This window comes from Pelophylax lessonae (genome assembly GCF_965119305.1).
Source record: "Pelophylax lessonae genome assembly, chromosome: 6".
Taxonomy (NCBI): domain Eukaryota; kingdom Metazoa; phylum Chordata; class Amphibia; order Anura; family Ranidae; genus Pelophylax; species Pelophylax lessonae.
Genome location: NC_138773.1, coordinates 263,151,842 through 263,169,733, shown reverse-complemented (window position 1 = coordinate 263,169,733; position 17,892 = coordinate 263,151,842). Strand labels below are relative to the sequence as shown.

The window sequence follows — 17,892 nt, the reverse complement described above, 5'->3', positions numbered from 1 at the left end:
CAGGAAAGTAATGGTCACCATATACTCTGTTGGGGATGGGTGTGGTGTGAATGCAAACCTGCTGCTTTGTTCTGAATTCGAAGGTCCATGATAATTTCCAATGTTCAGCAACTTATAACAAGTGAAACAAGATTTTTATTGGTTACTATTCATTATGCACCTTTATCTGCCTTATTAAACAAGCTTATTTTTTCAATTTTTGTTTTTTTATTGTAATTATAAGGAATATTTTCTTTACAGTATAAACCCAACCGGACCTAACCATTAAAATGAAATCATCAAAAGGGATGTGAAAATTGCAGTAAACAATAGCAACCAATCAAAGCTCGGTTTACTGCAGTCTATTTAGTTAAGAACAGGTTTTTGGTTGTAGTGGATTACTGCACTTTTTCATCGTCAACACTGATGCATTTTGTCCATAGTCATTGCATTTCTGCCTAAAGAAGTCTCTTTCTGTTCTGTACATTTTCAATCATGACATGATTTGGTGAAAAATATTTACAGTATTTTAGACATATTAACATTAGACTGTAACACGGGTACAGTAGTGCTTTAGTGTACATGGCAATATTCCCTTATTCAACTGATGAAATTCAACAAGTTGTGTCAAATCTGTAAATCTTGTGTGTCCTTCATCTAATGTGTAGTACAGCTCTCCTCCGTCTTCTATCTGGTCAAAGACAAAAAAAAAAAGTCAGCAAAGCACACTGAATTAACTGTAATAAAAAAAAAAAATGAAAATAGTAAAAATAATGAAAAAAATAAAATGCTCACAACAAAAAAATATAATTAAGACCCTTCTGCAAATAATACGTTCATAAACATTGCAACGTGATGTAAAAACACCATGTTTATATCTATACCGGCCCACATGCCAAATTTAAAATTAGAAAAACCTCTCCACCTTCTCAACAGACTACATAGGGATGGGGGGAGTGCATTTGATCAAGGACCACTCATTTAATTTGGGCTGATTAGCACCTTACATGCAAGACCTGTGCAGCCAGCCCCTTGCTTCCAGTTGATATACAGTATGCTGGCTGCTGATTAGAAGTTGGAAGCTTGCAGCACATTATTATACGGGGAAGACACTGTTCTTTGCACATGGGGGGGAGAAGAAAGCCCCCAGTTCTACTGCCAATTCCCCATACAGTAACTGTTTAGGAATTGCAGAGCTGTTTTCATATTTTATGGTGACTTGAAATAGGTTTTTCTCTTAATGGGAATGGCACATATATTAAACACAATAATTCATCCCCCATATTTGAAGGTTACTACGAAGTCACCACTAATAATAATAACAATAACTAGTATAAGATTCTTTGCTGATAATTGTATAATTGTATACTATGTAACTAAATAGGAAGCCATTTGTATTCTTTCTACTACTGAGTTTGCACAAATATCCTAACACTGTTTTCCATTCAAAAACATCTAGAATTAAATTGATAGACCATCGCCCCTGCAGGATCCATTAGATTAAATGTCTGTTCCATGTTCTTACTATTGTGTTTTGCTAAGCAAATAATAAAAGTCAAGCTTTAGCTCCTCCAATTTCTATTCATTATTTTTCATGTCACTGCCTTAGACATCTGTAGAGCGTAAGAGGCTTCCCTTCTGTTATAAGGCTACCTTCAATCCGGGATTTTAAATCATGTCTCCTTATTTCACCAAATAGCTGATTACAAGTAATAATGTACCGTATATACTCGAGTATAAGCCGACTTTTTCAGCACATTTTTTTATGCTGAAAAAGCACCTCCTCGGCTTATACTCGAGTGAGAAAAAAAATGTAAATGGGGAAATGCCAGGAACGATCAGGAATGACCGGGAATGACTTCTAATCTCACCCCCGACCCCCCCGCCCCGCATCCGCCGCCGTTAATACGGTAATAGGCCCGAACAACATGACCCGCCGCTTGACTCCTCTGTAGCAGAAGAGAGGAGGAGACAGTCAGCGGAGAGTCAGTGGACGAGCTGCGCCCGCACATCACACTGTGGGAGGAGCCAGTGCTGGCAGCCGCGCTGCTGAAGAAGTGTAGAAGTGAGCTGCCCGGGCCGGGAGGCACTGAGGGAACCCGAACACCTGCATTACCACCATCTGCACTTCAGCACATCAGCAGCATCCAGCACCCCAAGGTTCTTCTAATATTATATTTAATAGTTTATATATTTTTATTTATTTAATATTTATGGTTGACCTGGGTTGAGGGGGGGGGGTTGGAGGTGTAGGCCTAATGTGAGTTGAGGGGGGTTGGTGGTGAAGGCCTAATGTGGGTTGAGAGGAGACGGGGGGGGGGAGTGGAGGTGAGGTGAAGGCCTAATGTGGGTTGAGGGGGGGGGGTTGAAGGTGTAATATATGTGCTGTAATGTACCACTGACCACAACTCAAGGTTTCCTTTGTTAATGTTACATTTAATATTATATTTACAGTAGTATTTTATTTTATAGATTTTTATTTTATTTATATTAATATTTCTCTTTATGGTTGACCTGGGTTGAGTTGAGGGGGGGAGGGGAGAGGCCTAATGTAATGTGTAATGTGCTGTAATGTACTGTATAATGGTATCTATTTTTATATTTAATATTTACCAGTAGCTGCTACATTTCCCACCCTGGGCTTATACTCGAGTCAATCATTTTTCCCATTTTTTTGTGGTAAAATTAGGGGCCTCGGCTTATATTCGGGTCGGCTTATACTCGAGTATATACGGTATCAGTTTTTGTAAATTCAAATCTCAAAATAAAATAAACACACTATGAACTATGGGCCAGAACTATTTTATTGTTTGGAGGGTCTGTTTTTGCCAAAAACGAAGCAGGCTCTTTTCATTCAACCACAGCGCATTGCTTTTAACAAAATTCTTGACTTTCATCCCTCCAGATTCTTCCAGTTTGAACTTTGTTTAAGCTCTTAAACCCCTGAAACATGTTGGCTTTTCAATGGACACTACAAACAATAAACTTTTCCTGGAGCGGTTAATAGTGTAGCACTTTTTGTTACATTCCTGGATATGTTAGTCACAGAAGCCAAACCATGGTGTATGCACAAAAGAGAGCAGTCTACTGAATCAACTATGCACTGAAGTGTATGCACTCAAGGGAATCCAGCACTTCATAGATTCATTTCCCTACTTAGTAACCCATTTTGTTAGTGGCAAAGCTTAGTCTGTCCATTTAAGTTCCAGGCATAGAGAAACAATTAAAAGTATGTCATTGCTAATGAGCAATATAATGTTCTTTTACCTTGTAGATAAACTAAAACAGAGTATTAGACTGGTCCATTAAAACCCCTATCACCAACATTATCACGTACGATGGAGGACCAGTGGCCACTTCTGCTTTGTTATAAAGGTTCCTATATGACAGTCTAAACAAGTCCCAAATCCAGTTGTTGTGATGCACACTTTTTTTTACCATCCCTGACTGAGCAATATCCCCCCCCCCCCTTTATGTCTCACCCTCCCTCTCAGACACTGCAGCTCACAGTCGGAGGGTTTCAGTAAAAGTGACAATGCTTTAAAAAAAAAAAAAATTTAGTTTTCAATTTTTAAAGTGATTCTAAAGTCAGAAGGTTTTCCATCTTAATACTTTCTATTTATTAAGATAAAAAAAACCTTCTGTATGCAGCAGCCACCCTCAGCCCCCCTAATACTTACCTGAGCTCATCTCAATCCAGAAATGTGGCATGAGAGTCTTAGCTCCTCATTGGCTGAGACAGCAGCAAGATGCCATTGGCTCTCGCTGCTGTCAATCAAAGTCAGTGAGCCAATAAGGAGAGACAGGATGGGGCCGAAGCGCAGCTCCATGTCTAAATAGACACACAGAGCAGCGGGCCGGCTCGGGTGCCCCCACAGCAAGCTGCTTGCGGTGGGGACATGCAGCAGGAGGGAGGGGCCCAGAGCACCGATGAGGGACTCAAGAAGAGGAGGATCTGAGCTGCTCTGTGAAAAACCACTGCTCTGAGCAGGTAAGTACAAGATGTTTGATATTGACAGAGGTAATACTATCAATCCAGAAAGTGGTGGACATGACTAGGTGTGACGTGCAGGCTTGTAAATCATCAGTGACAATGCTGCTAGCCACACCACCTGCTACTCTTTATTCCACTGTAGTGCAAGCAGCTACAGCCTACATAAAGTGGCAACTCTGCTCTGAACTCAGGAGCAGTTCAGCATTGTTGTCATTCAATAATAGGAAGCTGAATTAGGTGAACATCACTAACAGGAAATACAGGTGTTTGTGGGACGTGGGACTTTGCAGTGAAAACTGTGCCGCAGTATATACTATATATATATAATATATATATATATATATATATATATATATATATATATATATATATATATATATATATATATATATATATATATATATATATATTTATTTATTTATTTTTAATAGGAGGCTATGGTCAGACTTTAATATAAAAGACAGAGTATCAGGAGTCTGCTTTTTGCTTTTAAGGAGAGTGGGAAAATTTGATTGGTTGCTATGGGTTACCCTTTACATGCTTTTGTTGACCTCCACACTGTCTTAATGGACAATCCTGCTTGTTTTGCACACAAGTATACATTATACTACAAATAAAAACTTACTGGTGAAATCTGAAAATGCTTTATCTTCTGCCCATGACACATTGAAAGAACAAATGATTTTGGTGCACTTTGGCTGTCACGGAGCAAAAACACTCTAGAAAAAATACAAAAAGGTACAAAATAATCTCCATAACATCAGATTGAGTACAAAAATCTTCTCTCTATTAGCACTTAATTGCATAGCTATTATCCCCTCATTGACTAATTATTGCATAGAATTATTGTCTCATTTTTCACTTTTATTGAGCCATATGTACCATCCTTAGAGAATACTGAACTTTTGTTTACAACAAAATGTTATCTGTATATCTGCTTTTTTGTTCTTATGTGCTCTACTGCACAATTTACAGTCTGAATAGCACTGTAAAGAATTTAGAAAGCTTTCAGAATATCAGATAGGATTTATAAATAGATCTCTGGGTTAGAAGTGGAAGGAGATAATGCTGAAGCATGTGATTATGCTTTCAAAGAAACTTCAATGACTTGAGTATTGATTCATCCCTATAGGTCCAAGCTGTCAAGTTTGTGTAGTCCACCAGCTGGCATAGACTACATAACAGCTGAACTTCAAAACTCCTCTCTGATCCAGAAATAAAAACATTAACTCAGACACTTTCTTTACAGAATATTATCTCCTTATAAAGTCTTAAAAAGAACCTTCAATGTTTTTGGAGATATAGCAGGAATTTAAAGTACAAGTATATTTTTAAAATAGCTTAAAGTGGTTCTAAAGGCAGAAGGTTTTTTGTTTTTTCTATGCATTTTATGCATTCCATTCTATGCATTAAGATAACAAAACCTTCTGTGTGCAGCCCCCCAATGCCCCTAATATTTACTTGAGCCCCATCTCGATCTAGCAATGTTGCACAAAAGTCTCAGCTGTCAGGGACTCTCCCTCCTCATTGGCTGAGACAGCGGCAGACAACAATAGCTCCCACTGCTGTGAATCAAAGTCACTGAGCCAGTGAAGAGAGAGAGGGGGCACGACTGCGGCTCCGTGTCTGAATGGACACACAGAGCTGCGGCTTGGCTTGAGTGCCCCCATAGCAAGCTGCTTGCTGTGGGGGCACTCGGAAGGAGGGAGGGGCCAGGAGTGCCAGCGAGAGCCCAAGGAGAAGAGGATCTGGGCTGCTCTGTGCAGAACCACTTCGCAGATCAGGTAAGAATAACACTTTAGACTTTAGCATCACTTTAAATTATTTAATATAACGAAGAAGACTAAGCAAGTGTGCAAATATAAACTTTAACATTTTCTCCTTCTATTGCTATCTACCAAGATCATTGGATCTGCCAATTGAAATTGTCTTTTATTCCCTTGTCACCTGCACATAAAAGGGGTCTCTGCAGACAGAGTTAATACATATTAGGAGAGGATATAATTGCCTATTATGTATCATTAACCACTTCAGCCCCGGAAGATTTTACCCCCTTCCTGACCAGGCCCTATTTTGCAATTCGGCACTGCGTTATTTTAACGGACAATTGCGCTGTCGTGCAACACTGTACCCAAACGAAATTTACGCCCCTTTTTTCCCCACAAATAGAGCTTTCTTTTGGTGGTATTTGATCACCTGTGCGATTTTTATTTTTTGCGCTATAAACAAAAAATAGCCACAATTTTGAAAAAAAAAAAGAAAAACAATATTTTTCACATTCTGCTATAGGACATTCCCAACAAAAAAATGTAAAAATCAAAATGTTTTAACATTTTAAGCCAATTTGTTTTCTGCCACATATTTTTGGTTAAAAAAATCACAATAAGCGTATTTTGAATGGTTTGCACAAAAGTTATTGCATCTACTAACTACGGGAAAGATTTATGTCATTTTTTTTTTGTTTTTTACTAGTAATGGCGGCGATTTTTCGGGACTGCGACATTGCAGTGGACAGATCGGACCCCTAACATTTTTGACACTTTTGGGGGTACCAGTGACATTACTACAGTAATCAGTGAAAAAATATATACTGTTACTGTAATAATGCCATTGGCAGGGAAGGGGTTAACCCTGTGTGTGATCAAGGGGTTAAATGTGAGTCTAGGGGAGTGATTCTAACTGTGGGAGGGCGTGGCTTCTTAGATGACCATAGATACATGTGATTCTATATAGCAGGATCACATGAGCTCTGCAATCAACAGCCGACCATCCTTCTCTCTCAGCGGGGAAACGATTGTGGGTGTCAATCAGAGCCGCCTGACACACACACATGGGCTTTCCCGCTGATGAGTGGGGGTGCTCGCCCCCAAGACTCCCGAGAGCGATCACCATACATGTATGGCGATTTGCCTGGGAGCGGCTGCCTGCCGCAGTACATCTGCGGCAGGCGGTCGTAAACTGGTTAAGGATGCATTTTCCATGCAGCTTCTATTCCTAAACAGAATGCATATTAAGCATGTACAATTAATAACAAGGATGTAGAATCTCTAACAGATATTGACTGGGCTCAAATCATGAAGAGGCATTTTCCTCTTTAACATTTGCAGTAAAATGTGCAATTCACAAAAAAATAAAAAAAAAAACGCTACTATAAAGCATGAGTTATTTTATCAGAATATGAGGGTTTTTGAAACCATTCAATATTTTATTTTATGACGTGATATTTATTGGAATGGATACAGTGGAGAAGGATTAGAACCCTTGTCAGTTTTTATTGCTAATAAAGAGGTAAAAGGGTTTAAACTGTAGAAATATGCCAACTCACAAGTCAGTGTGGTACCTGCAGCATATGTATTATGTAAAAGAAAAAAGGTATCTGGAATAATTGGCAATGGGAAGCTGTTTTCACAGGACACACGTGGCATATCAAAAACAACTAAGTTAAATTAAGTAAATACAAAATATCTTTTTAAATGTCAGATATTGAATGAAAATAGTATTAAAAATCACACACATATTCAAAAACCTTTCTTACACCAATAACAAAATATTGTCAATGGTGAGATTTCCCCTCAGTTCCTCCTGTTTCTGTCTGCCATAACTGGAAGTGGGAGGAAATCCCTACAAATAAAATAATCTTCCTTGTCCCCATTGGAAGATTTCCCCTCTATTACGTTTCTGGGAAAAATTTTCTTTTACTTTCACTTTCAATAATAAAAGTAAACAGGACAAATAGAGAGGGTGAATTTCCCTAACTTGGGCACAGACAACAATAAAAACCTGACGGGAGTTTCAATCCATCTCCACTCTATCTAAAACTAAAAAAAAAGTATTACCTTTAGTTATGCTTTCAGTATATCAGCTCCAATAATTCTGTGTTTTTCCATATTTAGTGTTGAGAAACTGATCCAGTTGGCTATTATATTTTTACATTCCTTAAATACCTCATGCCTGGACCACTAATTATTTAACTCATACATTTATTTATTTATTTTAATGAATGCACATTAACGCTGTTTTATGGGGTATTTATGGAATGTATTTTTTTTTTTTTTAGGTAAATACCTCATAAGGTGATAGTGAATTGACATTTTCAGCATCTCATGAGATAATTGGAAAAAATGTATCGCATGATTAAATTATCTCATGAGATATATTGTATATATTACTTAATTAATTATGATCATTAATTAATATCAGCTTTGAAAATGAACTTACCCATTCACAAGTCCTTGTTGGCGTATCAGTTTTTGAGCTTCATCTCTTGATATTTTATGGTGGAACCAGGGCTGTGACATGTGGATTGCTAAATATTTGAACAATTTTTATTTCAGTAATTATAAAATAAGTACAAAATTAAACAAAATAAAGAATCAATACTGTAGTAGCATTCAACATTCTACTGCACAAGGAAATAAAATTAAGCTTAAATGAAGTCTTCAAAAGGCAGGACAGAAAGGAAAATGGAATACCATGGTCTAGAATTGAAATTTTTTTTATATCCAGTATATTTTAATGTAAAAATGTTAGTTAAGAAAACCCCTCTTCAAAACAAGTGAACTGAGATATGAGCTCATTCAAAGCATTTTACTGCATTGAAGCTAAAGGGGCCTGGGAGCAAGAAAGTAGCCAAATGGTTGCTGTAGGAAACATAGCTACCTGTCTTTTCTCATGTGACCCAAATAGCAACTAAGCTGCCTATGTTGTTTAATCCACATAAACTCATCAGAAAGCATTTCTTAGGTAACGCTAATCCAATTTACTGAATTCTGATTGGTCCTTTCCTAAACACCCTTTTTTTCTCTTTAAAATGCTTATGAAATAAGCCAGATTGTAACAGGAAAAATAAGCACCTTATGGTAAAAATTAACATCATTAATACATTTATGTATCTCATGTTACAAACAACCATTGGAAATGTGTACCAAAATAATAAATATGCAAAATAAGTGTGCAACAGCAATATAGGTGAGTTGGAAGCTCTGGTGCACGAGAAGAACCATGATTTAATTGGTATTGCTGAATCTTGGATTCATTCTGCACGTGTTATTAATATTCCTAGCTATTCTCACTTTCGGAGAGACAGGGTAAAAGGGAGGGGTGTTGGTGTCTGTCTCTATGTGAGAAGTGATCTCAAAGCGGGTGTGAAAGAGGACCTAGTTGATGGAGAGTATGATGAGTCTGAAGCAATATGGGTGGAAATGTACATGGGTGTGAGTAATACAAAGGTTATGATTGGAGTTTATTATAGACCTCCCAGTATTAATGAGGAGATGGAGACTCCTGGCACAGATAGAAAGGGCTGCAAGGGCTGGGACCTTGATAATAATGGGGGATTTTAACTACCCAGACATTGGCTGGAGTAATGGCACTTCTGGAACAGGTAAAGGGCAAAAATGTATAAACCTATTACAAGACAATTTTATGGTGCAGTTTATTGAGGCCCGACTAGGAATGATGCTCTGCTGGATCTGGTAATCTCAAACCATGTAGAGCTTATTACCAATGTTCATATAAAAGAACATCTGGTTAGCAGTGACCATAATATGATTTCATTTAATGTGAGCTGTAAGCAACAAACTCATACAGGAAATCTAAAAACACTTAACTTTAAAAGAGCGGGGGGGCGTGGCCGGAACTCGGATGTGAAAGCAGCGCGGCTCCGGAGCTCTGTCCTATCTGCCCTGATCCTTCCGTGATCCTGCTGGAACCCGACATCATACTCACCTGATTCCGACGTCTCCTGTCTCCTGATATCCCGGTGCACCCACGGCGATGGTCAAAATAGGTCCTCCCGGTCCAGAGGCACTCGGTATCCGCCCGCCGGACCTCACGCTGCCACGATCCCAAGATGGCGCCGGCCCTGCGCGTGCTGCGGGCCCTTCCTCCCAGGTCGCTCGCTCCTCGGCTGTACGGACGGCATCGGCCTCTGTGGATGGGGAAGCAGTCCCTCCTGGATCGTCTCAGCTGGCGGTGACTGTAAGTGATGCCCTCTCTCCTCCCCTGGGCTCCCCCGTACCCTCGGAGCCTGCTCTGTCTGTGGATAGGCCCGAACCTACCCTGTCTGCCATAATGGACGCTATCCAGCACTGTCAGACCTCGCTTGCCACACAGATTGAGTCTGTCCAGATGGACATGTCGTTTCTCAAACAGGATGTGCACAACCTTCGCCACAGGGTGGGCAACGCGGAGCAGCGTATTAGTGACATGGAGGATGCCCACCGCCCCATGCAGTCCACTGTGTCAGAGTTACAGAGGGGTCATGTCGCTACTACAGACAAGCTAACGGACATGGAGGACCGCCTCAGGCGCAATAATTTGCGTTTTTTGGGCTTTCCGGAGGGATCGGAGGGTAAAAATCCTGAATCATTCATGGAACATTGGCTTATCGATACTTTTGGGAAGGAAGTTTTCTCCCCCTTGTTTGCCATTGAAAGGGCGCACAGAGTGCCATTGCGCCCCTTGCCGCCCGGGGCCCCACCCCGTCCTCTTCTCATCAAGCTCCTGCACTTCCGTGATAGGGAGGCTGTGCTCCGGGCCTCTAGGGACAAGGGCCGAATCCTGTATAATAACCACGCTGTATCTATCTTCCCGGACTTTTCTGCTGCGACCCAGAAACAGCGGGCCTCCTTCATGGCAGTTAAGAGGAGACTGCGGGATTTACAATTGCCGTATAGTATCCTGTACCCGGCTCGTTTGAGGGTCATCTATCAAGGTAAAGCCCACTTTTTTCAGGATCCTCAGGACGCTGCGCAGTGGGTGGATTCCTTGGGACGCCGCTCCCCTCCCTCCCAGGATCATAGGTCTCCTCGTCGGTGATCGCTGGCCTGTGTCTTGCAACTGCTGCTAGGTTTCCCTTTCTTCCTCCTGGATGTCGTTGGGATACACCTTTATATTCTATGATCCTCCTTGCAACTCTTTTTTGTGATTGTCGGGTGTCCTCCTGAATGGGGGGACCCTCCTTGTTCCTCTGGAAGGGCATTTTTGGGGATGGTTGCTCCCCTTCCCCTTTTTTCCTTTTTTTTTGCTACCATTCCTGTCTGCTTCAGGACGAGCAGATCCACGTTTCCCTGAACTACACTGTTTTCTGGTTATGGGATTTCAAGCTCTCAACTGTTGGGGACTGAGGGCCGGGTGGGTTAGGGTGGGATGGGTGTTGGGTTACTATTGTTTTTGTGTTTATCTGGGATTGTGGGGGTTTCTCCCCCCTTTTTTTGATTTGCGTTTACTCCGTCATGTCTTCTTGGACTCTTATCAGGGATTTTTTTTACGCCTAGGTGTTACGATTTTCATTTCTGCCTTGCTGTACTTGATAATATTTTGGTTCTTGTCTGTGCCTTCTCCTCCTATGCATATTGCCTGCCAATGGTTTTGCCTGCCATATTGGGAGGTCTTGGTGCTCGGGGGGGGGCCTCCCCCTTTTTTGGGACCCCCCCGGTCACCAACGCTGATTTTTAACATATCACTATGTCTACTCTCCGTTTAGTCTCTTGGAACGTCAGGGGGCTAAATTCTAAAGTCAAGCGTTCCCTGGTTTTCGAATATTTAAAACGTCATAACCCACACATTGTTTTATTACAGGAAACCCATCTCCAGGGGTCCAGGGTGATGGCCCTAAAGAGGGCGCATGTGGCGTACGCGCTACACTCTACATATTCCTCGTATGCTCGCGGTACTTCGATTCTAATTGCAAAATCAGCCCCTGTCACCATCAAGCATTTGAAGACTGACCCTTCTGGGTGTTTTATTATTCTTGTCTTCGAATTTCTGGGTAAGCCCTATACCCTGGTTAACGTTTATGTCCCTCCGCCGTTTACTAGACAGTTTTTTGACCGTATGCTGGGTCTGGTCTTGGAAATGGCTGAGGGTCCCCTTATTATGGCGGGTGACTTTAATACGGTCCTCGATGCTGTTCTGGACAGGTCTGGAGCTGTCTCCTCCGCACCAACTCCTTTATGCTCCTACTTGGACAAATTGGATCTCCTGGATGCCTGGAGATGGAAACATGGGGGGATTACTGAGTATTCCTGTTATTCCAGCTCCCATAATACATTGTCCCGCATTGATCTCTGCCTGCTCCCTCGGGAACTGCTAAGTCTTCTTTCGGGTGTCAGGTATCTGCCCCGCGCAGTATCGGATCACTCCCCTTTACTGGTGGATCTCGCATTGGGGTCCCCCCCTAATTATAAACTTTGGAGGCTCAGCCCCCTGTGGCTGGCGGACCAGGCAGTGACTGACCAGGGGTCGGCGGAGATGAACTCATATTGGGCACTCAATAAACAAGCTGGATCTGAATTGTTGACCTGGGAGGCCTTTAAGGCAACCATGAGAGGTACCTTTTCGTCTGCCGTGGGCGGTGCCAGGAAGGCTCGCCAGACTAAGTTGGTTGACGCCGAACTTGCGCTGCATGCGGCTGAACGACAATATACTGATGACCCTACTCCCCAGCACCATGCTTCTTGGCGGGCCAGGGCTCGGGACTTGGATCTGGTGGTTGTGGAGCGTACACAGAAGAAACTCCTTTATCAAAATCAGCGCATTTTTGAACTGGGCGATAAGAACAGTCGCCTCTTGGCTTATTTGGCTAGGCCGGAATACCAGCCCTGTGTCATCCCTCGGATTACCAGCCACGCCGGTGTCATTGTGGAACAAACCCCCGATGTTCTGGCCAGTTTTGTTGCTTTTTATTCCTCCTTGTACCAATCTAGAGCTCATTATACCATTGTTGAACTTGATGATTTCTTATATGATATTACTTTGCCTAAGTTGACGGCCGGCCAATCTAGTTTTCTGGATTCGCCCCTGACTGCGGATGAGATAAACAAGGCCCTAGCCACTTTCGCACACAATAAGACACCTGGCCTGGATGGTTTTCCTATCGAATGGTACTTGCACTATAGAGAATTGCTGGTCCCCCATTTACTGACTGTGTTCAATTGTGCTCTGAAGGAGGGACGTCTGCCACCCTCTATGACAGAAGCCCTCATTGTGCTCATCCCCAAGCCACGTAAAGACCCCCTTCTCTGTGAGTCATATCGCCCGATCTCGCTTATTAATACTGATGTCAAGATTCTCGCCAAAGTCCTCGCGAGTCGTCTGAATACGGTTGTCACGGACTTGGTGGGTGCGGATCAGTCGGGATTTATTCCTGGCCGTTCTACATCGATCAACCTGCGTAGACTTTTTACTAACCTTCAGACGACTCATGCCTCTGTGGGGTCCAGGGTCGTTGTGACCCTGGACACTCATAAGGCTTTCGACTCCGTGGAATGGCCTTATTTATTGGAAGTGTTGGCGAAATTTGGCTTTGGGCCCGGATTTATAAATTGGGTCCGCCTTCTGTATTATCTACCTCGTGCTCGTCTTCGGGTGAACGGTTTTGTGTCGGACCCCTTTCCCATTTTTCGGGGCACCAGGCAGGGGTGTCCGCTATCTCCGCTGTTGTTTGCCCTGGCCATTGAGCCCTTGGCTGCGCAGATCCGCCTTTGTGAGGGTATTGCGGGCTTTGTGATCAATGGCTTGGAAGAAAAGGTCTCCCTGTACGCGGACGATATGTTGATATATCTGGCGGATCCCTATCAATCCCTCCCTATTCTGTTGAATGTTATCGAACGCTTTGGTCACTTCTCTGGTTTCAGGGTGAATTGGAGTAAGTCCACGCTGTTCCCCCTGGATCCCCAGGCTCTGCCCCCTTCCCTTGCCTCTTGTCCCCTCCAGGTTGTGGATCGGTTCCGATATTTGGGGATTGAGATTCAGCTCCCCTTGTCTCGATTCTTTTCCAACAACCTGGATCCCCTGGTTGCCCGTCTTAGGTCCTCGCTGCGGCTTTGGTCTACGCTTCCCCTCACGGTGTTAGGCCGGATTAATATTTTTAAAATGATTTTTCTCCCCCGTTTTTTGTATGTGCTCAGCCATTCCCCGGTATATGTCCCTAAGCGCCGCTTTCAGGCCATTGACTCGCTCCTGACCTCCTTTATTTGGGGGGGTCGGGCGGCGCGTGTGGCCAGGGATGCTCTGCAGCTGCCGGTTCTCGCGGGCGGGCTGGCTGCGCCCAACTTGCGTCTATACTACTTCGCGTCTCAATTGGCCCATGCTCATTGGTGGTTCCACCCGGAGGATGCTAATGCTGCGGCTTCATTGGAAGCGGCTATTTTCACCTCCTATGAATCACTGCAAAACTTGGTACATCGAAGGTCCGTTATGGGCAGACCGAACACTGCTCTTGTTTCTGTCACCCTGCGGATTTTCACGGCTGCGGCCTTGGATGGTTCCGACCCTCCAGAGCTGCATTCCCCCAATGCCCCCCTTTGGAGCAATCCGCGGCTGAAGGAGTTCTTTAGTCGGGATGATGGCCTTTTCTGGTCCCGCCTAGGGGTGAAATCTATTTCTCATTTGTATGTCCGGGGAACCTTCAGGTCCTTTGCGGACATGCAATCTACCTTTGGTCTGCCCCCCACGGCTTACTACCGATACTTGCAATTGAGACACACGGCGGCCGCACAGTTTGGCCTCCGTGATGTCTCGCTTGAACCGACCCCCTTGGAAAACCTTCTTTCTGACTCTTCACATGAGAGGCTGGTCTCTACATATTATACTCGACTTTTACATTCCCACTCCAAACGGCTCGCGGTGGTTGAGTCTCAGTGGCGGGAGGATATTCCAGAATTGTCGGATGAGGTGTGGCAAGACGTCCTTCCGGAACAAATACCTGTTGTTATCTCCTCTAGGGATAGGGTTATCCAATTGAAGCTTCTTTACAGGGCGTACTATACCCCAGTACTCCTGCACAAAATGGGTACATTGCCTTCTCCGCTATGCTCCAAGTGTAATGCTGCTGATGGTTCATTTTTTCATATGTTCTGGGAATGTCCACCTGTCCGGGCCTTTTGGTCGGAAGTCACAGCTTTTATTGCAGATATCTCTCAGTTATCCAATATTTGTAGCCCCCTTCGTTGTCTGCTGGGTTATGTGGATGACGAGGACGTCCCTGCTCGTACTAAATTGTTTCTCCGCTTGACATTCTTTTATGCTAGGAAGACTATAGCTACTAGATGGAAGTCTACTGCTCCCCCTGACGTTCCATTATGGATTGCTCTCATTAATCAGGCATTGCCTCTGTATAAAATGACGTATGAGGCCAGAGGCTGCCCCAAGAAGTTCCGGAAAATTTGGTCTTTTTGGGTGGACTCTGACCGGACCACTTCTTCAGTTTCTGACTCTGCATAGACAATGGTCTTACAGCCTCTGGAAGAGATTTTTTTTTTTTTTTTTATTTCGGCTGGGAGGGTTCTATACTAATGGTACGGCTGACAGTTATGTATGTTATTTTTGTCATGGCTTTTGTTGTGAAATGGAGTCTTGTGTGTGTCTCTTTTGGCTCCTCAATTGACATGGTTCCGGTTATTTCTCTGTTATGTATTGTTTTGTTTGTTCAATAAAATACCTTTAAAAAAAAAAAACTTTAAAAGAGCAAATTTTCCAAGGATGAGGGCTGCTCTCCAAGACTTAGACTGGGAGGGAATATTGGCATCAATGAACAAAAAGACTGTATGCGAACTCTCTGCAAAGTATTTACCCATGTGCAATAAGTTTAAAAGGCTAAAAATAAAACCTATGTGGCTCACGGCCAAAGTTAAAAAAGCTATAAATAATAAGAAAATAACTTTTAAAACCTTAAAATATGAAGGAACACTATCATTGTTTAATTGTTACAAAGAATATAACAGAATATGTAAAAAGGAAATCAAGGATGCAAAAATTTAAAATGAATGACAGATTGCAAAAGATAGTTGGACAAACCCCCAAAAATTCCTCAAATATATTACTAGTAAAAAGCTTAGGTCTGAGCATGTAGGCCCTTTACAAAATAATCTGGAGTGAGTGACTGGGGACAAAGAGAAGGCAAATTAAATACTTTCTTTAGCTCTGTCTATACAAAGGAGCATGGGGGAGCTCATGACCATAATGAGGATAGTATCGACACAACCCCAAATGATCCACAATGGCTCAAAAGTTATATGGTCCAGAAATATTTAGGCGGAATGGGAAGGAGGGTACAAGCATTTTTTGCATGACAGCATGGGCATGCGATCGTCCCTCCCTCCCTCCAAGTTATTAAAAAAAAAAGAATAAATCATTTTTCCTCAGGTTTTGAATAAAAAAGGTGATATACCTTTAAACATTAATAAAAGGGCTTAGGCGGGGAAAAAACAGGAATTAGGCTGGAAGGAGAGGTGTCACGTGATCTTTGGAATTATTCAGATAGGTCACGTGATACTGCGGAAAATTCTGGAAAGCAGGGCTCATTATATAAATTGAGCACTGCTGTGAGGTAATTGCAGTGGATCTGTGACATCGAGGTGAGCTCCCCGACACCCCCCCCCCCCCCTTGTCGCAAGGCACATTTTTGTTTTTGTGGTTTGTCACCCTTTTTATCAAAAGGGGGGACTGGTAGTTATGAATTTTAATATTGGTGTTCGAGTCCATTATGACTGAGCAAAGTTGTTGTAATATTTGCAGTTAATATAGTTGTAAGTAGAATTAATAATAAAGGATTATCAATATGATATTATTATTTATGGATAATTTATTTAAACTAATAAATGTGCCGCGGCCAAAATTTATGCCACTCACATGGTGTCTGTGTTATTTATTATATATTTAGAATTTAAGTTAACGTTTGGGTGAGGGAAGGAGTGTGACCTGCATTCCCATAAAGGTAGATAAAGCACCTGGACCAGATGGCATCCACCCACGCATCCTAAAAGAAATGAGCTTTGTAATTTCAAAGCCTTTGTTTCTAATTTTTAAGGACTCCTTAAGGACTGGAATAGTACCACTGGATTGGCGTTGGGCCAATGTGGTGCCTATATTTAAAAAAAGTATTTGCCAAGTAACTATACACCTGTTAGTTTAACTTCTATAGTCTGGAAGTTACTGGAGAGTTTAATAAAAGACCACATAGATGAGTTATTGCTGGAAAAAATATTTTAAGCAACAGACAGCATGGATTCATGAAAGACAGAAGTTGTCAAACAAACCTGATTTCTTTTTATGAGGAGGTAAGTAAAACCTTGGACAGAGGGGTGGCTGTGGACGTAGTATACTTGGATTTTGCAAAAGCGTTTGAAATATCAGTATGTAAATGGATAGAAAACTGGCTAAAAGATAGAATTCAGAGAGTAGTAGTTAATGATTCTTTCTCTGAATGGTCTAAGGTTATTAGTGGTGTACCCCAAGGTTCAGTGTTGGGACCCTTACTTTTTAATATATTTATAAATGATATAGGGTCTGGGATTAAAAGTACCATTTCAGTCTTTGCAGATGACACCAAGCTTTGCAGTGGAATAACTTCCTTACAGAATGTCTCCAACTTACAAGCCGACATCAATGCACTGTTTCATTGGTCAACTATGTGGCAAATGAGGTTTAATGTTGATAAATGTAATGTTATGAACTTGGGGGCTAAGAATATGCATGCAGCATACATACTAGGGGGAGTAGAACTGGGGGAATCCATAGCGGAGAAGGATCTGGTTGTTCTGGTAGATCATAAGCTTAATAATAGCATGCAATGCCAAGCTGCGGTTTCCAAAGCAAGCAAAGTCCTTTCTTGTATTAACAGAGGCATGGACTCCAGAGAGAGAAATATAATTTTCCCCCTGTACAAATCATTAGTAAGACCTCATCTAGAATATGCAGTTCAGTTTTGGGCACCAGTTTTCAAAAAGGATATCGGGGAACTAGAGAAAGTGCCTAGAAGGGCAACCAAACTGATAAGAGGCATGGAGGACCTCAGCTATGAGGAAAGATTAGAGGAACTGAATTTAATCTCTCTTGAGAAGAGGAGATTAAGGGGGATATCATCAACATGTATAAATACATAAGGGGTCCATATAGTGAACTTAGTGTTGAGTTAT

The 17,892-nt window shown here is 42.2% G+C and overlaps 1 protein-coding gene across 2 annotated transcripts in view; it reads right to left on the bottom strand.

Annotated features, from left to right (window-relative positions):
- Positions 1-415: 415 nt before the first annotated feature.
- GRB14 (growth factor receptor bound protein 14) overlaps positions 416-17,892 on the bottom strand; it is a 95,942-nt gene continuing 78,465 nt past the window's right edge. For both annotated transcript variants that reach the window (XM_082260203.1, XM_082260202.1), the window contains exons 11-13: positions 8,192-8,279; positions 4,599-4,692; positions 416-670 (exon numbers count right to left, since the gene is read on the bottom strand). In XM_082260203.1, coding sequence (XP_082116329.1) covers positions 524-670; positions 4,599-4,692; positions 8,192-8,279 — 329 coding nt within the window. In that variant the 3' untranslated portion in view covers positions 416-523. The remainder of the gene's footprint in view (positions 671-4,598; positions 4,693-8,191; positions 8,280-17,892) is intronic.